Source organism: Hippichthys cyanospilos, chromosome 2 (genome assembly GCF_059441005.1).
Source record: "Hippichthys cyanospilos isolate Australia breed blue-spotted pipefish chromosome 2, RoL_Hcya_1.0, whole genome shotgun sequence".
In the NCBI taxonomy this organism is placed as follows: domain Eukaryota; kingdom Metazoa; phylum Chordata; class Actinopteri; order Syngnathiformes; family Syngnathidae; genus Hippichthys; species Hippichthys cyanospilos.
The window spans coordinates 14700692-14719554 of NC_142370.1; the positions used below are offsets into that span (position 1 = coordinate 14700692).

Consider the following 18863-nt stretch of genomic DNA (forward strand, 5'->3'; position numbering starts at 1 on the left):
ACAGATTAGCAGATAGTTTTAGTGACACGTCACCCACCGTGCACATTAAATACATGTAATATTTATTCAAACTTCAGTCTGTAAAAGCGATGCATTTTTCTTCTTTTTACAAATCTATATTGTACCTTACGCCGAATGCTTGTTAATTCAATTGGGCCGCTGACTGCATGATCCACATGCCAAGAAATGATGGCAAAACAGATGGCATTTTTGGTTTGCTAATTTGGGTGCAAGGCTGCGGGTGGATCATTTCAATTTGGATTTGATTTTGTGACGAGTAAGATAACTTAGACAAGATAACTTAATAAGATATGCACTTACTTTATCCCCACTTCACATGTCAAAAAAGGTTTCGTGTCTCCCGGTGTTTTTGTTTTATTTTTTTTCCAGTGGGAAATGGCAATATGGCTCTTTGAGTATCAAAGGCTGCCATTTGTTTCAATAATTAGACTATCATAAAAACATTTTTTATGAGGGCGGCACTTTTTTTCTTTTTAATTCAAGAAAGAATGTGGTCTTTCTCTTGTGAATATTACTGTCATATATTTGAGAAGACTCTTGTTTGAAGCGGCACGGCCATGGGAACTGATTTTTCTTAAGTCGCGGAATGAATTAAATTCCTAAGCCAAAGAATGACTGTGTCTGTTAAGAGAATAGAACTGACACTACAAGGCAAATGTTCTTCAACTATTTCCACTGTCAGAATTTCTGGTCCAACGATCCACATCCAAATGTCAGTTGAATATAGGATGTGTAATATAACATGTACTTAAATAGTGCATTCCTGACATTTTCCTTAGAGTAATCGATTCTCACGAAAAGAAATTCCTGCAATTGTCATTATTATAACATTATATTGTCAAATATGATTATTTTCATGTAATATTGTAATTTTATTCCTAGAAAACTATTTTCATTTTCTCAGACTTTTTCTCAGATAATTAGGACTCCAACCTTGATTTGTGCAGGTGTGCGAATTGGATCTGCGTGCGCAAAAATAATTTGCCAAGAAGCCATCCAAAACATTTCATTCGTAGCCTCCCGGGGACTCCACCGTCTGCAGTTTGCATTCACGCTTGTTTTGAGTTGTGATGTACCGATTTAATTAGAGAAGATTTCAGGTCCTCCAAAGGGGAGTAATTTTTTAAAAAGAAATTTTTAATCGTACCTGAATGTAACACTCTCCGGGTGGAACCGTCCTCTGCCCGACGATGAATTGCCAGAACAAGATGGCCGGGGCCCAAAGGATGAAGGATAAGATCCAGGCGGCGGCAATCATCAAGCCCGCCATCTTAGTCGTCCTTCTCGTGGGGTACGTGAGGGGCTTAGTCACGCAGAAGTAGCGATCAAAACTGATTATCAACAGGTTCATCACCGATGCGTTGGACACCACGTAGTCTAAAGCGAGCCACAGGTCACAGACCACCGGCCCGAGGGGCCAGTACCCCACGATGATGTAAAGGGTGTATAAATTCATGCTGAACACACCGATGATCAGGTCAGCGCATGCCAACGAGAACAAGAAATAGTTGTTGACAGTTTGTAGGTGGCGGTTGACCTTGATGGACAACATGACTAAAATGTTCCCCGTGACAGTCACCAGGCTCAGCGAGCCGGTGACCAGGGCGATAAAAAACATCTCCACCGCCTTGTAAGAACTTGCCGCTTCCGTGCCGTCATCGGCCGGCGAGCAGAACGCCGAATCATTTGTGGACACGTTGCACGTTGTGTTGGCCAAAAGATCGCTGGACTTGTTGAATGAGGATCCTGTGAGAGAGCGAGAGAGAGAGCGAGAGAGAGAGAGAACACACGGTATTGCCAGATGAACACAAGGGTTTTGGAGAGAAAAATGTAAATCAGTTGAGTGTGGAATTTCTATCAGTATGGTACAGACCTCGGCTGTGATTGTTGCCATTAATGAGAAACATTGACAAATCTTAGGATAAAAGCAAACCCCAGGCTATTCACAGGTCGCTATTCACCAATTCACCTTTTTTTGTATGCGTGTGGAACCTATATGCAGACCTTTGCTGAAAAGCACTTTGTGCTGTTTCTGTAATATAAGATCAATTCATCAACTTGTCAAATCCCAGGCTAAGTATTTTGATGAGATACATTTGAAATATAATACTTGGGGCCTCTGGATTTTAAAATAACTCTCCTATATCTCAGAGTCAATCAATAAACATTAAAAAAAATATATTACATTCGTTACCCTTAATCCTTATGGCAGCAGTATTTCAAGCAACTGGTCACTGAAGAAGGTTCATGGTTCCTTCGTGCTATGTGGTGTCGCATTCTTTTCGATGCTCAAAAGGGAGAAGTTTTTCTCAAAGGTAAAGAAAAAGGGCTTAAGATATTTGTATGTCTGGAAAAGTATGGTTTGTCTTAAAAAGATCTTAAATAGTTTGGGAATACAGTAATATGTTGTGGTATATTAATGGTTTATATAAGGAGTGTGCAGAGGCGCAGGCGGCCCTTTCATCATTCTGCTGTCATTCTCTGGAATTTATACTCATTGTTTTCCAAAGTCACAGAGTCGGGTCGGGGGGCCAGCGGCTTTAGCAGGGAAGCCCAGACTTCCCCTCCAGGCGTTCCCAGGCCAGCTGAGAGACATAGTCCCTTCAGCGTATCCCGGGGTGTCCCCGGGGGTCTCCTCCCTGCGGGGAATGCCCAAACCACCTCAACAGGCTCCTCTCAACGGGGAGGAGCAGCGGCTCGACGCAGAGTTCCTTCCGGATGACCGAGATTCTCGCCCTATCGCTTCCGGAGAGCCCGGACACCCTGCTGAGGAAACTCATTTCGGCCGCTTGTATTCAGTATTTCCTTCTTTCGGTCATGATCCACGGCTCGAGACCGCAGGTGAGAGCTTGAACGATAAATCGAGAGTTTGGCCTTTCGGCTCAGCTCTTTCTTTACCAGGACAGAACGGCGCAGCGTCGGCAACGCTGCGGATGCTGCACCGATTTGCCTGTAATCCCCTGGGCTGCCGCGCAGCTCTATATGCACCCGACCCCTTTGGCCCCTCCCACAAGCGGGGAGCCCGTGGGAGGTCGGACCCACGTTCTCTCTTTGGCCTTTTGCCCAACGAGCCCCACCAACACGCCTGGCTCCAGGGGGGGGGCCCAGTGACCCACATTTGGGCAAGGGTTAAAGTCATTGCACAGCTATGCATTTTCAATTTTAATTGCTTGCATTTCTTGGCCTCTTAATGTGTTTGTGCTATGAGTGTTTGAATTGGAAGACATTTCCAAACTTTTGACTATTTCTGTAAATATTTTAATTGCAAATCTGTATTTGACATGATAAGAATGGTCCTCAATTCAGTTGGACAGCTGACTATGTGTGTCCAATACACCTGCCATGCATGTTTTTGGGGTGTGGGATAAAGCCAGGGTGCCCAGAAAGAACCCACGCGGGCTCGGGGAGAACATGCAAACTCCTCACAGGATGGCCTGCGCCAGCCGAAAATGAACTTGGGTCCCTCAACTGTGAGGCGGACGTGCTAACCACTCGCCATCGAGCTGTCCCTCAAATGTTTTTGTGCTTTTGTTTTTTTCCGCCTAACAACACGACGGCTACTCTTATTGTTCATACGACATTTACAAGGAAAGCTCAAATAAACTAGTGCACAGCTGAGATTAAAACCACTCTGAACAATTAATGTATTCGCTGGTGCTTTGAGGTAAAGCAAGTAGAATACACAGCGTAATTATTATTATTATTTTTTTTTTTGCTGGAACATGCTGACTCAAGTTTTTCCAAGCAATTTCACAATGAGACTGGTTTCCCGCGATAACATTCAGCTGAATGCTTTAAAATGCCGAACAAAGTCAGCAGGAGATGGCAAGCAGAGGGTAATGTGAGTGGAGGGTGACTGTTTGGAGGCTACTTTTATCAACACTCATATTTTTTTCATTATGTTCGTTAATATTCAGGAGAATTATTCAGTAGTATATACAGGCACTATGCATTGCTTTTCTGTCGTTGTTGTTCACGTTTGTTCAATAACAGTGTCGTTTTTGGTGAGGCTTACTCAATGTAACACTGCTTGCCGAAATAATTGCTATAATTACTGTAGGGAATATGGTCAACAATTTATTTAATTAATTAATTGCAGGTTGAGTGTAATGTACTGCGTCTAATGGAGCAACACGTCTGTTTTTAGATCCATTTTAAACAGCAAACAGAAGGAAACCTGAGAAGGATGCTATATTTGGAGTTTTCAGTTTGTTTTTAAAAGTTTAGAGGTTAGTAGAAATTGATTTAAAGACATACACACAAAACCAACCAGATTTTATAATTTGCACATTTATTCTCTAATCTACAGCGTGAACCTTAACAGGTAAAACCTAAACTCTACACGTGGCCTGTCGGGCTTGGCGAAACTTGAGGAAAAGCCAGAAAGTGAAAAAAAAAGGGTGTTCAGAAGACCCGATAGGTCGAGCGTCTAGCTGTTGCGCTCAGCCGGCCAAGAGATTTGGCCAGAAGAAAAACGTGTAAGGGACCAGAGAACGGTCCCAGGACAGAAGAGCAGCTGGAATAAAAGAGCTCGGGCCTCAGTGAAGTTCATGAACAAGAGTGGGAATACAAAGAGGAGCCTGGCTTCTTTTCTGCTCTTTCAAAAAGAAGCCACACCCAGAGGAACGATGTGGGGGATGGCTTAGGAATTCTTTGGGGAAAGAATTCGGAAGGTGGGATTCACATTTTAAACTATTTGAAATGTACGCTTTGTGTAGAATAGTTCTTAGGATTCAAACCACGGGTGATACTAAAAGAAAATAACATTATAATTTAAAGTTGTGGCTCTTCCAGATCCAAACTAAGTAATCTAGAGAATGCAACTTAAAATTGCCCCCCAAAAAAGCTACACCAATTATTAACCATTTAAAGTATGCGGAGAGCATGTTCATTAAATCGAACATGCTTATTATATTCACCAATCAAGTTGAATTTAATACTGCACAATTATTGTACAATCTTTCCACGGTGTCCCAAAAGTGTTTGAAATGAGTAGAATCATTATGGCCTAAGTGGCGGTGGTTGCTTTTCATAAATTAGACAAGAGCAAACATGAGGCAAATGTGTTTGAATAAAACGTGTTAATTTAGGGAATAATCATGAGAGATTTTGGATGGTGTGAATCTGCCTGCTATGTTTAAAAAGAGGTTAAAATTGGATACACAGGAACTTTCGTAATACGAAAACTTGTGTCTGCACCCTCTAAAAGTCAAACTGACAATCCAAGTTCTGTATGCAAATGATGCAGTCAGCAATTTACTGAATGCTCCAGTTACCACTCAGCAAAGTTCAAGCATGAACTACAGCAGAAGTCGCTCAAGTGTTTTGTTTTGCTTTTCCTTCTTCTCTGTTTGTTTGTTCTACGCCTAACAAAAAGACTGCGCAACTCGTTTGGGAGGGTTTCAGGGTTTTGTTTTTTTTTGTCTCCCTAATGTGATTGTTGTCAATCACTTCCTTCCAATAACAGCATCTCACATTCACACCCAATTTGGGATAGTATTTTCATCCAGCAGAAATGTCGTTATGATTTCATTATAAACGACCGACGCAAATAACCAGGTATTGTGAGGCAGTTGATCCAAATAGCCTTTTCCTGACTATCGGTCCAGAGTTGAATATGTGTCCGAGCATTCTTATGGAGGTATGGTTTCAAATTATTCATGACACTACTTTCATGTTCCACATGATGGAGATTCTTAATTGGCATTTATGTCGTGATTTAATCTGTAATATTCAGACCCCGGTTAAAATGAGCTCGCTGAACAAAGAGAAAATTGTCGCAAAAGCCCTTGTAACGTGAAAGGGCTTGTAAATTTGGCACAGCACGGATAATCTTCTTGTTAACCCCCCTGACGAAAGTGACAGACAGAAAAATTGCAAGGGATATGACATTAGGCTTCAAAATTGTGAAATAGCATCACGTTCCCTCTACTCGCAAAGGTTGTGAACGAGCCGGAACGACGCCTAAACCATGACCTACTCAACTGCCAATCAAACAAAAGTACTCCGACCCGGAAAAATGAATGCCATATCGTCTTATGTCTACCTTATGCCTACACATAACTCTATGCTTGAGTCATAAAAACATATCCGCTGAATACTTCTGGTTCTTGGAATGTGTCCCACTGGGTTGTTGTGAGGATTTTCCAAGGAGCTCTATCTAAAGCGCCCCCTCTCCGCTTTTCAAGTCAAACCTTTATTTCCACTCTTCTGCCTTCTCTCCATGACATACGCGCATTCATACTTGACAATATGACACTGTAAAGCAAATCGCACTAGCACAAAGCTGTAAAGTTTGATCCCCCATCTCCAACCTTTTTCCCGTCCAACTCCTTCAATTTCCCTCCTGGTGTTTTCCCCTCTCTTGCTCACACTCATGGCAAACAACGAGGCACTCGAAAGTGGCCGAGCCAGCAGACTATCACGAGGGAAGTACAATGGGGATTGGACCCCACATTAAAGTGTGTATATAATGACTATAATTCAAAACCCGAGGAAAGAAAAATCTCCAAACGGCATCAAAAGTGCAGATCAGAAATTCTTATTTCCCCAAAAATTAAGATTATATTATAAAACAATATATATACAAAACAATCGTGTCTGCAAATGTTTGGGCACCTTGCAGTGTTTAGAGCAAGCACTGCCCCCATGGAAAGCTAAGACCTGACAATGTCCTGGATTGTTCTCCATCAGGGCATGAAAAGACTAGATAATGTCAAAGATTTAAATGTCCAGCCTTATAAACCTTTCCCCAACAATTGGGAGCATGCGCTCTTCTAAGCAGTCATCTAGAACAATGACACTGAAAATAGTCGATGTGCGCAAAGCAGAAGGCTGTAAGAATACAGCAAACCTTTTCAGATGCCAATATACTCTGTTTGGAAAGCAATTGAGAAAGGCCAGCAATCAGAAACGGTGGAAATTAAAGCAAGAACTGGAAGACCAAGAAGAATATCAGATAGGACAGGTCACACAATTGTGAGAAACGCAATTCAAATCTAATGTTTGAGCAAATGATGCCTCCAGAAAGATATGGCAGACACTGGCATTGAGCTACACTAGTCCGCGACAAAAAGATACTTGTACGAATATGGTCTTTGTGGAAAAAGATATCGGACAAAAAATCTCTTCTACGTCCTCAAAAATCAGTGTTCGAAGTTGGCAAGAACATACGGACAAGCCTGGTGTATTTTGGAAAAGAGTTCTGCGGAACATTCATCTTTAAAATAAAACTTTTGGACACAGCGCTGAATGAAAAAAAAAATCTAACTGTTAAGCTTGGTGGTGGAACAACCACGCTTGAGGATTGCGCTGCAGCTAGTGGCGCTGGGAACATTTCAGGAGTAGAAAGTGGACGATAACATTTCTGCAATTTTTTTTACGCTAACTTAATGCCGTATTCGAAGAAGCTGAAGAGAACCTCTCTGTGCCGAGTTTGAGCCCATTTGGACCATTGATATAAACACATCAAACAAAAAGCATTAAAAAAACACTAGGAAGCTAAAAATGATTATCGAGGTTCAAAACAGCAGCGTGCGTTCATTCCTGAATGCTGGCAAATGGATTTATTTGATGGCGAAGTTTGACCGTATGAAAAATGACACCCGGGGTTTTCAATTGAAGAGAGGATAGCTCCACAAATAGCGAACAATCTTAAACACATTTCAAATTCCGTGACAGTGGATTACCCCAAAATGGAATAGCGTAAATGGAAGCTTTTGTTATGGTCTTCACAATCTAATCTGAACAGCATCAACTAACTCATAACGCCAAATCAAAAGAAGACTGCAATGATTAAAATCAGTTCAACAGTTTTCGCTACAAGTCAGTACTGCGATCTCTGAGTTGTGAAATTGAAAAAGTCGTCTTCGCGTAAAAGCTGGATTCCCTACATCAACAATTAGTAGTCATTAAATGTCTAAAATCTGAAATGTTATTTGCTTCAAACAAGCTCAGCGAGGTGTCACACATCAAAATATGATATTTTCATACCGAAATACGGCTTGTGAAATATGTACAGTACATGCATGCACACATGTAACAGAGACTCGGGCCGGCGATGAAAGATGTATGTCGACGCCTGGATCTGTGGTGTTCCAATCACATATGTATACTGCTTTTTATAACAGCCTTCAGAGACTTTCCCTGGGGTGTTAATTTTTTATATTTCAGCGCACAGCTACGGCACCACACGCTGATACGTTTGACAAACGAGGCGCCGTAATTGCCGTGTGCCATAAACGTCATTATATTGTTGCATTGTAGAGCCAAAGGCATATGAAAAGAGAAATGATCAATTAAGAGTTTGCCCACGTCAAATTAGCCATGCTTTTTCTTTTTTTTTCACTTTTTGGGATTGAGTTCCACTGAGAAAGTGTAATTCATCTTTTTACATTTTCACTCAATTTGTACACGACTTTTAGTTTGGGTTTATTGTTTTTATGTAAAAAATGCTCAATAATTAAGAAGCCGTCAAGCCTTGTATTTCTGCCTTTTACCAGCGCGTCACAATGTTATGGAAAAGGTTGCGGAAAAACAGCTGAGGTTTATGTAAATGAGATGATGTCGCTGTAGAGGTAACAACGCGACACCTGCGATGTAGGCGGCAGAGGAAAAAGACCCAAATTATCCCAAAACAATGCTGCCGTTAAAGCAATGCGAAATCTTCAGTTATTGTGGGGTTTGCTTTACCAGAACGGCACCAACAATTCAAACCCATTCACAAGTATGTTAGAAGGCATTTTAGAAGTAGGCTTGTACATATTTTAAAAGTGTGCTATTTTTTGGTCAGTATTAGTAAACATACTCAGGTTCTGTTGTTTACTTGCCTGTTGTAAGGTACCAGAATCATAGAAACATTTTAATTTAACATCCCAAAAGAGTGTTTCTTTAAGGTTGAATGTTCCTTCAGCACCTCCTGAGAAAGATTATGTCCTGCTTGTCACTCTGCAATGCATCATTGGACCACTGCTGCCTGCTGCAGCTGGAGATTAGGTTGACTAAACAACTGAGACTGGGGCGTACAGCAAATAAGACGCCCAAGCATTAAGCTAAGAATTACTTGTCAGTTGGCATGTGATACAGGAAATCTCGATATCCGTTGTTGCCATGTTGTGGGTGGGACATGAGAGATTCATTTGTGAGTCCAAAATGTAATGAGAGAAAGGCGGACGCATTTTCAAAAACTAAACATGCATAAATTCTCTCTAGAAGACAGTTTATCAATCAATCAATCAATCAAATTTTATTTATATAGCCCTAAATCACCGAAGTCTCAAAGGGCTTCACAGAATGAAAAGAGGTCATACAGAGACATCTTTTCAATGTAAGGTACACAACAGCATCCCCTGTCAAAGCTCCCAGAAGGGGAAGGAAAAACTCAAAAACCCCAATTTGGGGAAAATCAGAAACCTCCAGAAGGGACCACAGGTGGGAGGAGCCCCCTTCCAGGCCCACAGGTTGAAGTGGATGCTGCATGTACCGAACACAGAAACAATATAAATTACAGAAAACATATTGTGCTATATAGTGCAGTGATGTCTTGATTTCTAACCAGGAAGTGAAAAACCTGCATAACACTGTTCATGAAGTCGTTATAAAGCCGACCACCAAAACAAAACAACGACAAAAAAACCTAATGTTGTGGCCATCAATAACGGGTGTTAGCGCCGGAGTGATCTGAAAATGCCAAAAACATGAGATTGAAATGAACTGGAGCTGCCAACAGAGCAAAAAACATATCAAGAGAGCACATTCAGTAACACCAGTTCCTTTTATTAAATCAGTTCCCTCAGGAAACCACTATTCATAACGGTCCCGCCCGGCGGGTGAATTATTTACTACTAGTTTGCATGAGAAAAAAAATGGCAAAAGCTGATTTACAAGTGGTTTTCAATGACGATTGTGCCTGTCAAATTTACTAATTAAAAGGTTCATTTTGCGTGCTGTGGGAGCGTGATTCCAATGTTTTCCCTGTCCAGCTGAGTGACAAGAGGTTCCACTTTACATTCATAGAAAGACAGTTAATCTAAAAAATGAACGGTGTTCTCAGACACACCTGCTCAGTAATCATCCTGTCAAATCAGCATATGTTGCACCTGTTAGATTGATGGACTACTGTGAATAATATGCGAGGAGAACAGACCTTCTATTCCCGTGGAAAAAGTCTTAAATCTTCAGTTGAGCTCAGCTCATGAAAAATGGGAGCAAAACCAAAAGGTTACAGTAGAAACAGGTTCCCAACCGTTGACGAAGCGCGGACTTAGACTCTCTATGAATTATAAAAAAGCCGATGCAAGGTGTCTTACCGCTGATTTCATCACTAAAGTCTCCATGACAGAAGCACAGCCTTAGGAAAACAGATATGCTATCTTAAGCACGGTTTGTGCCAAACAAAAGATTGAATGTAGAAAGACAGTTGTAGAAATACAAAAGGGGCCACAAAATGAGTATACAGTGTTGGCAAATTTGCCACATGGGAAAAGACAGATTCACTGGACCCGATAGATTCCTACAAAGGATGACAACAGCGGAAAGCTGGAATGATTGAATCCATTGCCGCTGTTTCATAGATGACGAAGTTTGTATACAGCGTGGTTTCCCTGTCTTTGAGCCAAAGCACATATTTCGCAGTAGAAAAATTATCCAGTGGTACCCAGAAGTACAGATTTAGATTGTTCTGTGAGCAACCTCCCTAAACGCAGAACACGCACTGTGCATACGGCCTCATCTACCATTTTCCACATTCCTCCACTTGTTGCATTTGTACAAAAGCGCAATGGATATGGGCAAAGTGTTATGCGCATCCAATGCGCACAAGCACTCCCGCGAGGAGCACAACATGGCATCATTTGCTCCAGGAAAGAGAGAGGCAATGACTGCAGCTATGACGGGACTCGACAACTGATCATTAACGGGAAACACTCCTGCCGGCACTTGTAGAGCGAGAGTCGATTGAACATATAGTGAACGCCATTTGCAATCACTAGATGAAAAGCAACAGGAAAATGACACATTTGTGGTCATATATATATATATATATATATATATATATATATATATATATATATATATATATATATGAGAGAGAGACAGACAGACAGACAAAAAAGTGTTGGGCAAGTTCAAAACTAATGCGTTACTTATTACTGTCATTTCAAAGTAATGTGTTCCATTACAATATTACTGTAGTGCAGTATTTGAAATGTATGTATATATGGATTTGCCATTTTACATGGAGCTCATCGCGCTTGTTACACACCCAGGGAAAGGTTGGCTAAAACCAGTACAAATCATTTCATCTGTATTGTATTTTAAACCTTGTAAACCAAGATACAAAATCTTTTCTTTTTTTTTTTTTGTATTTTAACCCCTTTATTACTTAGTTTCAGTTTTCATTGATTTTCACTGATTTAGATGTAACTCCCCTCAATGATGGCTGGCAAAAGAGCGCGTCATCTGTTTGGCCATCATACGGGTTAATTAAAACTTTGCACGGCAATTGTCGTACACTGATGATGAACTGGCAACCAAAATAACACAGAAGTGTTTTGTCCAATATCACTCTAAACGGTTTTCATTTTAATGGCTTAAATGAAACTAATTCCATTTTAAAATGGCTCTAAATAGATGTTTTAAGAGACTCCCAGCACAATAATTACGTATACCACTGACATCCAGGGCATTTCAAGCAAAATGTGTCATCTTGCAAGTGTGAAAATGAACTTTTCTTCTTTTGTATTCATCCTTTCAAGTCAGCATACCAGATGATTTTGAAGATGGAGGTTTAACCTGAAATGATTTAACATTTCTGCCTTTATGTTGGAACACCAGCATGTACAACAAGATTCAGGTCCCTGCAGAGCCACAGGGGTCTGAGAGCTCTACATGGGGTCTGCTAAATCATTTCTGGTAAATGCACCACTTAAAAGGATTTCATTCATGCATGGGAGAAAAGATGTGCCAATAAGACAAACAATGAAATTAGTCCTCCCCACTCATGACTTTGGACCAGTTAAAAGCTTTGGCGTGCTATCAATGAAAAAACGTTTGGTTTAAAAATGGACTTACCGTTGCTCCAAAAAGAAAGACCTAGGGTGTTTTGTTTGAAAAAAACATGTTTGATAACAAAAAGTTCTTTTTTTTTTTTTTGCGAATAATGGCATCTTTTCCAGATTAAAAGGCACAATATCAATTGTGAAGTTGATCTTTTTTTTGTTGTTGTTCCAAATGGTCAAAAAGACAACAGTAAAGTATTTGGGGGCACACGCAGAGGTTATGTTTAATTGGAATTATGAGGGGGTTCATGGAAAAATATCTCCCTTGTAAGATTTCCCTTGACCCAAAAACTTTCAGACCCTTTCAAAAGCTTAGTGATAAACTTTGTTTGCAATCTGAATTCGGGATCTGATTTGGAGTCCAAATATAGTTCTGGTGATATTTTAGCTGAGCAGAGGATGGCGGTGGAAGAAGTTTCTGAAGCGACATTAGAGCCGAAAGCCGCAAGGGAGCGCTTGCAATCCCTTGCATTGGCTGAGGTGTTAGTGACGCAAAACAGACAAAGGACAAAACTGAGAGAATTCTACAGCAAAACGCTCCCAGTGTGCACCCCTTTTGTTTTGCTCATTGGCTGAAGAACCAGGAGGACAGCTTGATACCTCACATGGACTGCGTTTGGTTTTACCCGTGTTGAGCTTTCAGAAAAGGACAAAAAATTCACCCCCGAAAATTGAAGAAAAAAGTACTTTTATAAAAGCAGAGCGCTGTGTTAAATATGGCATCGATGCTCGCTTTAAGATGAGCATTTCTGGGTTTTGTTTTGTTTTTTTACGTCCATGCCCGAGCAGATTAGAACTATTCAAAATGAATTTGCTTTGATTAATAATCCAAAAAGACATGGAGCATCATTGAAGTCTGGGCTGGGTACTTTTAAACAGTAATAGTCAGACTTCTTGTTCCAACAAAGTTTTATGTTCATTGATGTGAAAAGAGTGCTTTTCAATGTTTTTTATACCAAGCAGCAACTAAAATACAAAGTAAAATAAACAATTTTAGTCCTTCAAGTATCACCATTATACTGTAACTAACATTAAAATATAGTGGCGTAGTTGGCCTACAAACGAGATATTCTTTTTCCTGGGGTGACCTGTACTAAAGCGCCGACTTTATGACCACTACACCGCAGTGGCACTCATTGAGTTTTACTTTGAGAATGACCGAGGTTGTGAAGTATTTACATTTTCATGTCAATGCCGGGAAAAGATTGCGTGAGATAAATTGCATCCACCTTCACGATAGTGTCGTGAATTGCGTTATTGTCTTCACCAATCAGAGTCTGTAGCGTCATTTCCATTCTACAAGAAATTTGACTTCATCAAAAGCAACGTACTGCACCTACACAAGGGGAAAAGTTGATTTTTGGATTCTGAAAGATGGGATTTTCTTTCTGCAAGATCAAAGATGAGATCACTGGGAAAAAAATAAAATGTGGGGGATGGGACGGCCGCACTGAGTTTAACATGTCACACATGTATTTTCTTTGTTAGGCAAGTGCGATTTGTACATGGTAACGTGCGCACTTTTCATAAACAGGGTTGCCATCAAGGAGGGTCCGATTTATACAGCGAGTCCCCCAGCCTCTGCTCCATTCCAGCAAAGCACATCATAGCTTTGCCAATCCATATTTCACAGTGTGATGCCAGCGCTGCCCTGTGAGGATAGCGTGTGCGCGGTTTAATATTAGATGTTCTCTTTGATATGTTCACAATGAGCTTTCTCTCCGATATGATCAACGACCGCAAAGATGTTACTTTATATACTTTCTCCTCAGTCACAGAACTAAATTGGTCATTTTAGCACATGTCCAGGATGGATTGGTGGAAAAATCTGAGATTGAATATGTTTCTTTCCAGAATGCTGTCCTTCCTCCAATTTATTCAAATTTAGAACAAATCTTTCCCATTGAAAATACCTGGTAGTGAAAATCTAATTAGGGATGAGCGTTCATCACCACTTTTTCAAGTCTCATTCAAGATTCCACTGCACACGGAGTCGCAAGTCGCCAATCAAACTCATTTATGGAAAATTGACTTTTGAAGCACTTGTATACAAATACAGTAGTTGTGTCTCTCGAGTGTTTGCCCACCCATACGTGTTCTGAACACAATGATTAAAAAGGGAATGCTTTGATCAGTTTGTGATATTTGTGGAAATTCGCTCATCTGTGCACTATTCTGTCAAGCTCAAACGGACTGGAAACCATTTACAACATTGGGAAACTGCATTCAACCTCCATTTTTAATACTGCTTGTCCTCATTAGGGTTGCTCGGGAGCCGGAGCATATTACATAGCAGGAAGCGGTGTACACAAAGGACTGATCAATAGGCAAACGACCAGTCGCATTCACATACACACCTACAGTATGGGCCATTTAAAAAGCAAGGCTCACTCCTCTTTTGGCATCGTAAAACCATGCGGTTGCTGATAATTATCTACGGCTCAGATACACACTTGTGAAAAAACTATTTCACCCTGAATACAATAATGTGTTGTTGCTGTTTTTTCTTTTTTTAATATATAAATGGGCACATTCCCTGATATATGTTATGTCTAATGAAGCAATCATGTACTGTATTGTAATTCTGAAATAAAGAGGAAGCTGATGTAGCCGTAAAAAACGACACACAGTGTCCATTAGTATACACACTACTTTTAAGGGGTATTCGGTGTGAAAGAACATCTCCGATTTTCATCATCAATACCAGGAAAAGTGTGAGCCACTCTGAGGAGAAAAAAAAACAAAAGTCTGTATGTCCACGGTTAAAGCTTTGCAAAGATGACAAATATACACAAATTGCATGCACAAAAACATTATTTTAAGATTGTAGTCGAAGATTAGAAAAATAAGGGATTTACAGTATAGGCTGTGCGCATAATTGCTAACATGTTTGTATCTGACTAGCTAGCTGACATATCCCATAAATCTGAAGAACCTCTGACCATTTGTGAACTACGTCACTGTAGCTGGAACAGGGAACGGCTGCCAGGCTTGCGCCGTCGTAACGAAAGCTGACGTCGCCGGTTTCACGCTGTCAAGGCCGCCGTAAAGGCCATCAGCTCCTCAGATAACTGAGCAAATGTTTTTCTTACTTGGTCAAGACGAGCCAGGTCAAACACTCCATCTTCTGGGTAAATTCCTGGCTGTGAGCTCACCGCTGGGTCCATTTGTGGTTGGACTGTTATGTCAGGGGAAAGCACGGATATGGGGATTTTGAACCCAATCGCAGGGAAGCTCAGAGGCAGGGAGTTAAGGCAACAAGCCATTTAATTAACAAAAAGGTAAATGGAATCTGGACACTGGAAAAACTACAAAACACACACAAAACTACCAAAAAAACAGGCAGGCGGGAAAACACGACAATGGTCCCACTAGAAATGCAAGAAAACAGAACAATATTGACATTAAAACTGATTAGGCAACAGGGAGCACCTGGACACGAGACAATTAGAGCAGGGAGCTGGTTAACAAGGGAGCAGGTTGACAAGGATAGTTAGACACAATCACTCTAACAAAGGAAACAGAAACATGAACTACCATGAACAAAAGACCAAACAAGTCAGAATGTGAAAAGAACAGAAAATAGAAACACGCCGACGCCAAACAAAACATAACACATGTATTTGATCACTTCGATGCAGTCATTTTCAAATGATATATCAGTGTCAAAACGAACTGTTTGTGGCAGACTGACAAGTCCACTTTGTGCTGCATAAAGTGGAATGAATAAAATCTACCATGAAAAAAGCGCTATGATTATTATTGAGCTTAAAGATGAAAGAATGAAAATATCTTCATGATTGGCTCTAGCCCGGCCTCCACTCAATTTTCACTTTAGACACATAAAGACCCTTTTTCTAGAACTGGTCACATATAATAAAGGCTCCTACATATACTACTACCGGTACTTTTTTTTATTTAAGTTTTTCTTTTAAATACAGCAAAGCATGAGAACTCAAAAGAATCTCTTTTTTGTTGATGTAATTTTTAGTCCCTTTTCTCATACAGCAACGAAATTAGTAGCTGGTTAACTAGTATTGAACGTAAATAACTTTGTTACTGTACTTGAGTAGATTTTGAGGAATTTCCTTTCTGACAAGCTTGCACTTATTAAAAGGCAAATGTGAGTTTTTTTGTAGTCTTTTGCTTTATTAATTGAGATATAAATAGGGAGAATTAGAAGTTTAAAAAAAAGGTGGGGCAGTACAAGTACAAGAGTTGAAACAATAATTGTGCTTTGGTACTTTACACTTTGTACGTACTTCCTAATTTGATCTAGATACAGTGCGTGAGTACTTTGGAGGTCAACCACCACAGAAAAAAAAAAAAAAAAAAAAAAGAGCAATGCAGTTGCAAATAAAATTTACAGCCGGTGACCATTTTCTGCATGCAGTAAGATGAGTCTGTAATTTTGAATTAAATTAATGACTGGTATGCCAATGAATAAAATATCAGCAGTCTAAGCGTTATTTCTTCCCGCAACATAACATTCTAGTGCAGCCATCAAATTCTTCAACATTTACAACATCAGCAGCAAACACATTTTGGTCACATCCGTGACAATTACCAAATGACAGGTGACATGAGAAGAGCGGGACACAGTGTTCCCTCACTGCATCATGGTTCGGTCTGTGGCTATTTTCATTTATTTACCATGACTATTTTTTTGGGGGGTTTATGTTGCAATTTTTCTTGAAATTTGTCAGTCAGACCAGTCAAAAAAAAAATTGCAATTTTATTTATCAACAAAATGAATTCAACCTCTGCTACATTCATTTTTATGATAATATCTATTGGATGTGTGTTTTCCTTGCTATTATTATTGCTATTATTATTATTTTTCCTTAAGATAGACCATACAAAAAAAATACATCGTTTTATGTATATTTTTAATCCAATGCCGCGACCATCGACCAATGAGGGCAGGGGTTGTAATCTACTCCTGCCCAACTCCCGCTTGTTAGACCAAGAGGGAAGTTCCGGTCTTAATCATAAAACACACACGCTGTTGGATAGAGCCAACGGAGAAGAGGAAAGAGCTTCACCGTCGCGTTGGAAATCTCTTATACCTGGATTTCTTTTGTATTAAATTAGAATTTCAAGTGAAAACTCTCATTGTTATCATGTTTGGTCATCTACAGCTTTCACTTTAACTAGACTTCCGGGCAGCGCTAATATAACCGTGGCTCTCCGTGAGAATACAGCCACTTAAGCTTGATTTCACCAAATGGGAAGGGATAACAGTTGAGTTATTGTATAATGTTTAATAATTTAAGATCAAATTATGTTCTGCAGTAATATTCGTCTTAAATATGTATTGTGTGATGAATGATGACATTTCACATTAAAAAAAATTCAGATAAGACATGCGTGAAAATTCCAAGGGGGGCGGGGAGGGGGTTTCCAGTTCCCATCAACAGCAAAAAATGAGGGATCACTGCCCTCGCCACATTCAGCAGTTGACTCGGTGCGTTCGGTGACGAAGCCACACAGTAGGACGTCCCAAATATCGAGATACTCATTTACTGCACCAAACAATAATGGCTAGCCCGTGAGCCCGTGAGCCCGTGAGCCCATGGCAGGGTGTACATGGAAATATTGTACAATTCATTTGACAAAATCTAGTTGCGGGAGAAAGGGATACAAAATTTTACGACATCGGTACAACTTTTTCTGAGGTGGCTCATGGGACAGGTTGATGATATTTCCATTTTGCAATGGGGAAAGCATTTAAGATATCTTTGTTTTGAGTTGTGAGCTTTATCACTGAAGGAATTAGACTACGTTCTCAAGAAACCACTGTATTTACTTCCATTAACTTCAATTAAAAATGCTACTTCAATAAACTTGTTTTTCCTCCTTATCGTTCTGTTTTTTCTCAAAAATGTATTACCCTTTATGCGCTAAAAACTAATTTTGAATAATCCATTATTAATCTTCAGCAACCCTCATAAGCCCCCTGTATTTTTGTTATTTATTCATTCCCGTTTGGCCATTTAATTTTTGACGTCTTAAGCGAACGTTCCAAATAAAATACAAATAAAAACTAATTTTGAATGATTCATTATTAATTTTCCGCAACCCTCATAAGCCCCCTGTGTTTTTGTTATTTATTCATTCCCATTTGGCCATTTACTTTTTGACGCCTTAAGCGAACTCTACAACTTGTGACATTTTAATCTGTTGCAAAGCCACGGCTTTCTTAATGGCCTCACAAGCCTGGTAAGCAGAGCCACGCGACTGTACGTTCCCCTCCACGGTTACAAAATTCTGACAGCGCATTCCCTATATTCACGTCCCCTAATATATCTCCCAAATCTTTGCTTGCCTCTGCAAACAGCTCCTCTGCTCATACTATTAAACATTTGGAAAACCAACTGCTATTTAGGGTCAAGCCCCGTAGCATATGTATACAGTATATCCTATACATTCTTGTCCTTTATTATAAATGACAAGCTATAAATTTACTCCGCAATCTTCATGTCAAGTGTCAAACCGCTATCACCCATGCTATCTTTACCTTCACTGTTAGATTATCGACTGATTTGTGGACAATTCTGAGATGACGACGCAAGCAGTACATTTGTTTGGATGGCTACACCCCTTTGCCATTTACTCTAATTAGGCTTGCAATTTGTTTCTCTTTGTATTCTTCCTCTCAGCTAATCAATAGCTCCCAATCCAGAGCACTTATGTGCTTTCCACTTTGCCCACCACCCTTTGCAGGCTTTGGTTAGGTGTACAATTAAGGTCAAAAAAAATCTTGAAAACAATTTGTGACGTGAA

The 18863-nt window shown here is 40.1% G+C and overlaps 1 protein-coding gene across 1 annotated transcript in view; it reads right to left on the reverse strand.

Annotated features, from left to right (window-relative positions):
• LOC148427509 (muscarinic acetylcholine receptor M4-like) overlaps positions 1 to 18863 on the reverse strand; it is a 34720-nt gene that overhangs the window by 10688 nt on the left and 5169 nt on the right. Inside the window, exon 4 of the mRNA XM_088408465.1 lies at positions 1169 to 1767. Within this exon, the coding sequence (XP_088264591.1) occupies positions 1169 to 1767 (599 nt within the window). The remainder of the gene's footprint in view (positions 1 to 1168; positions 1768 to 18863) is intronic.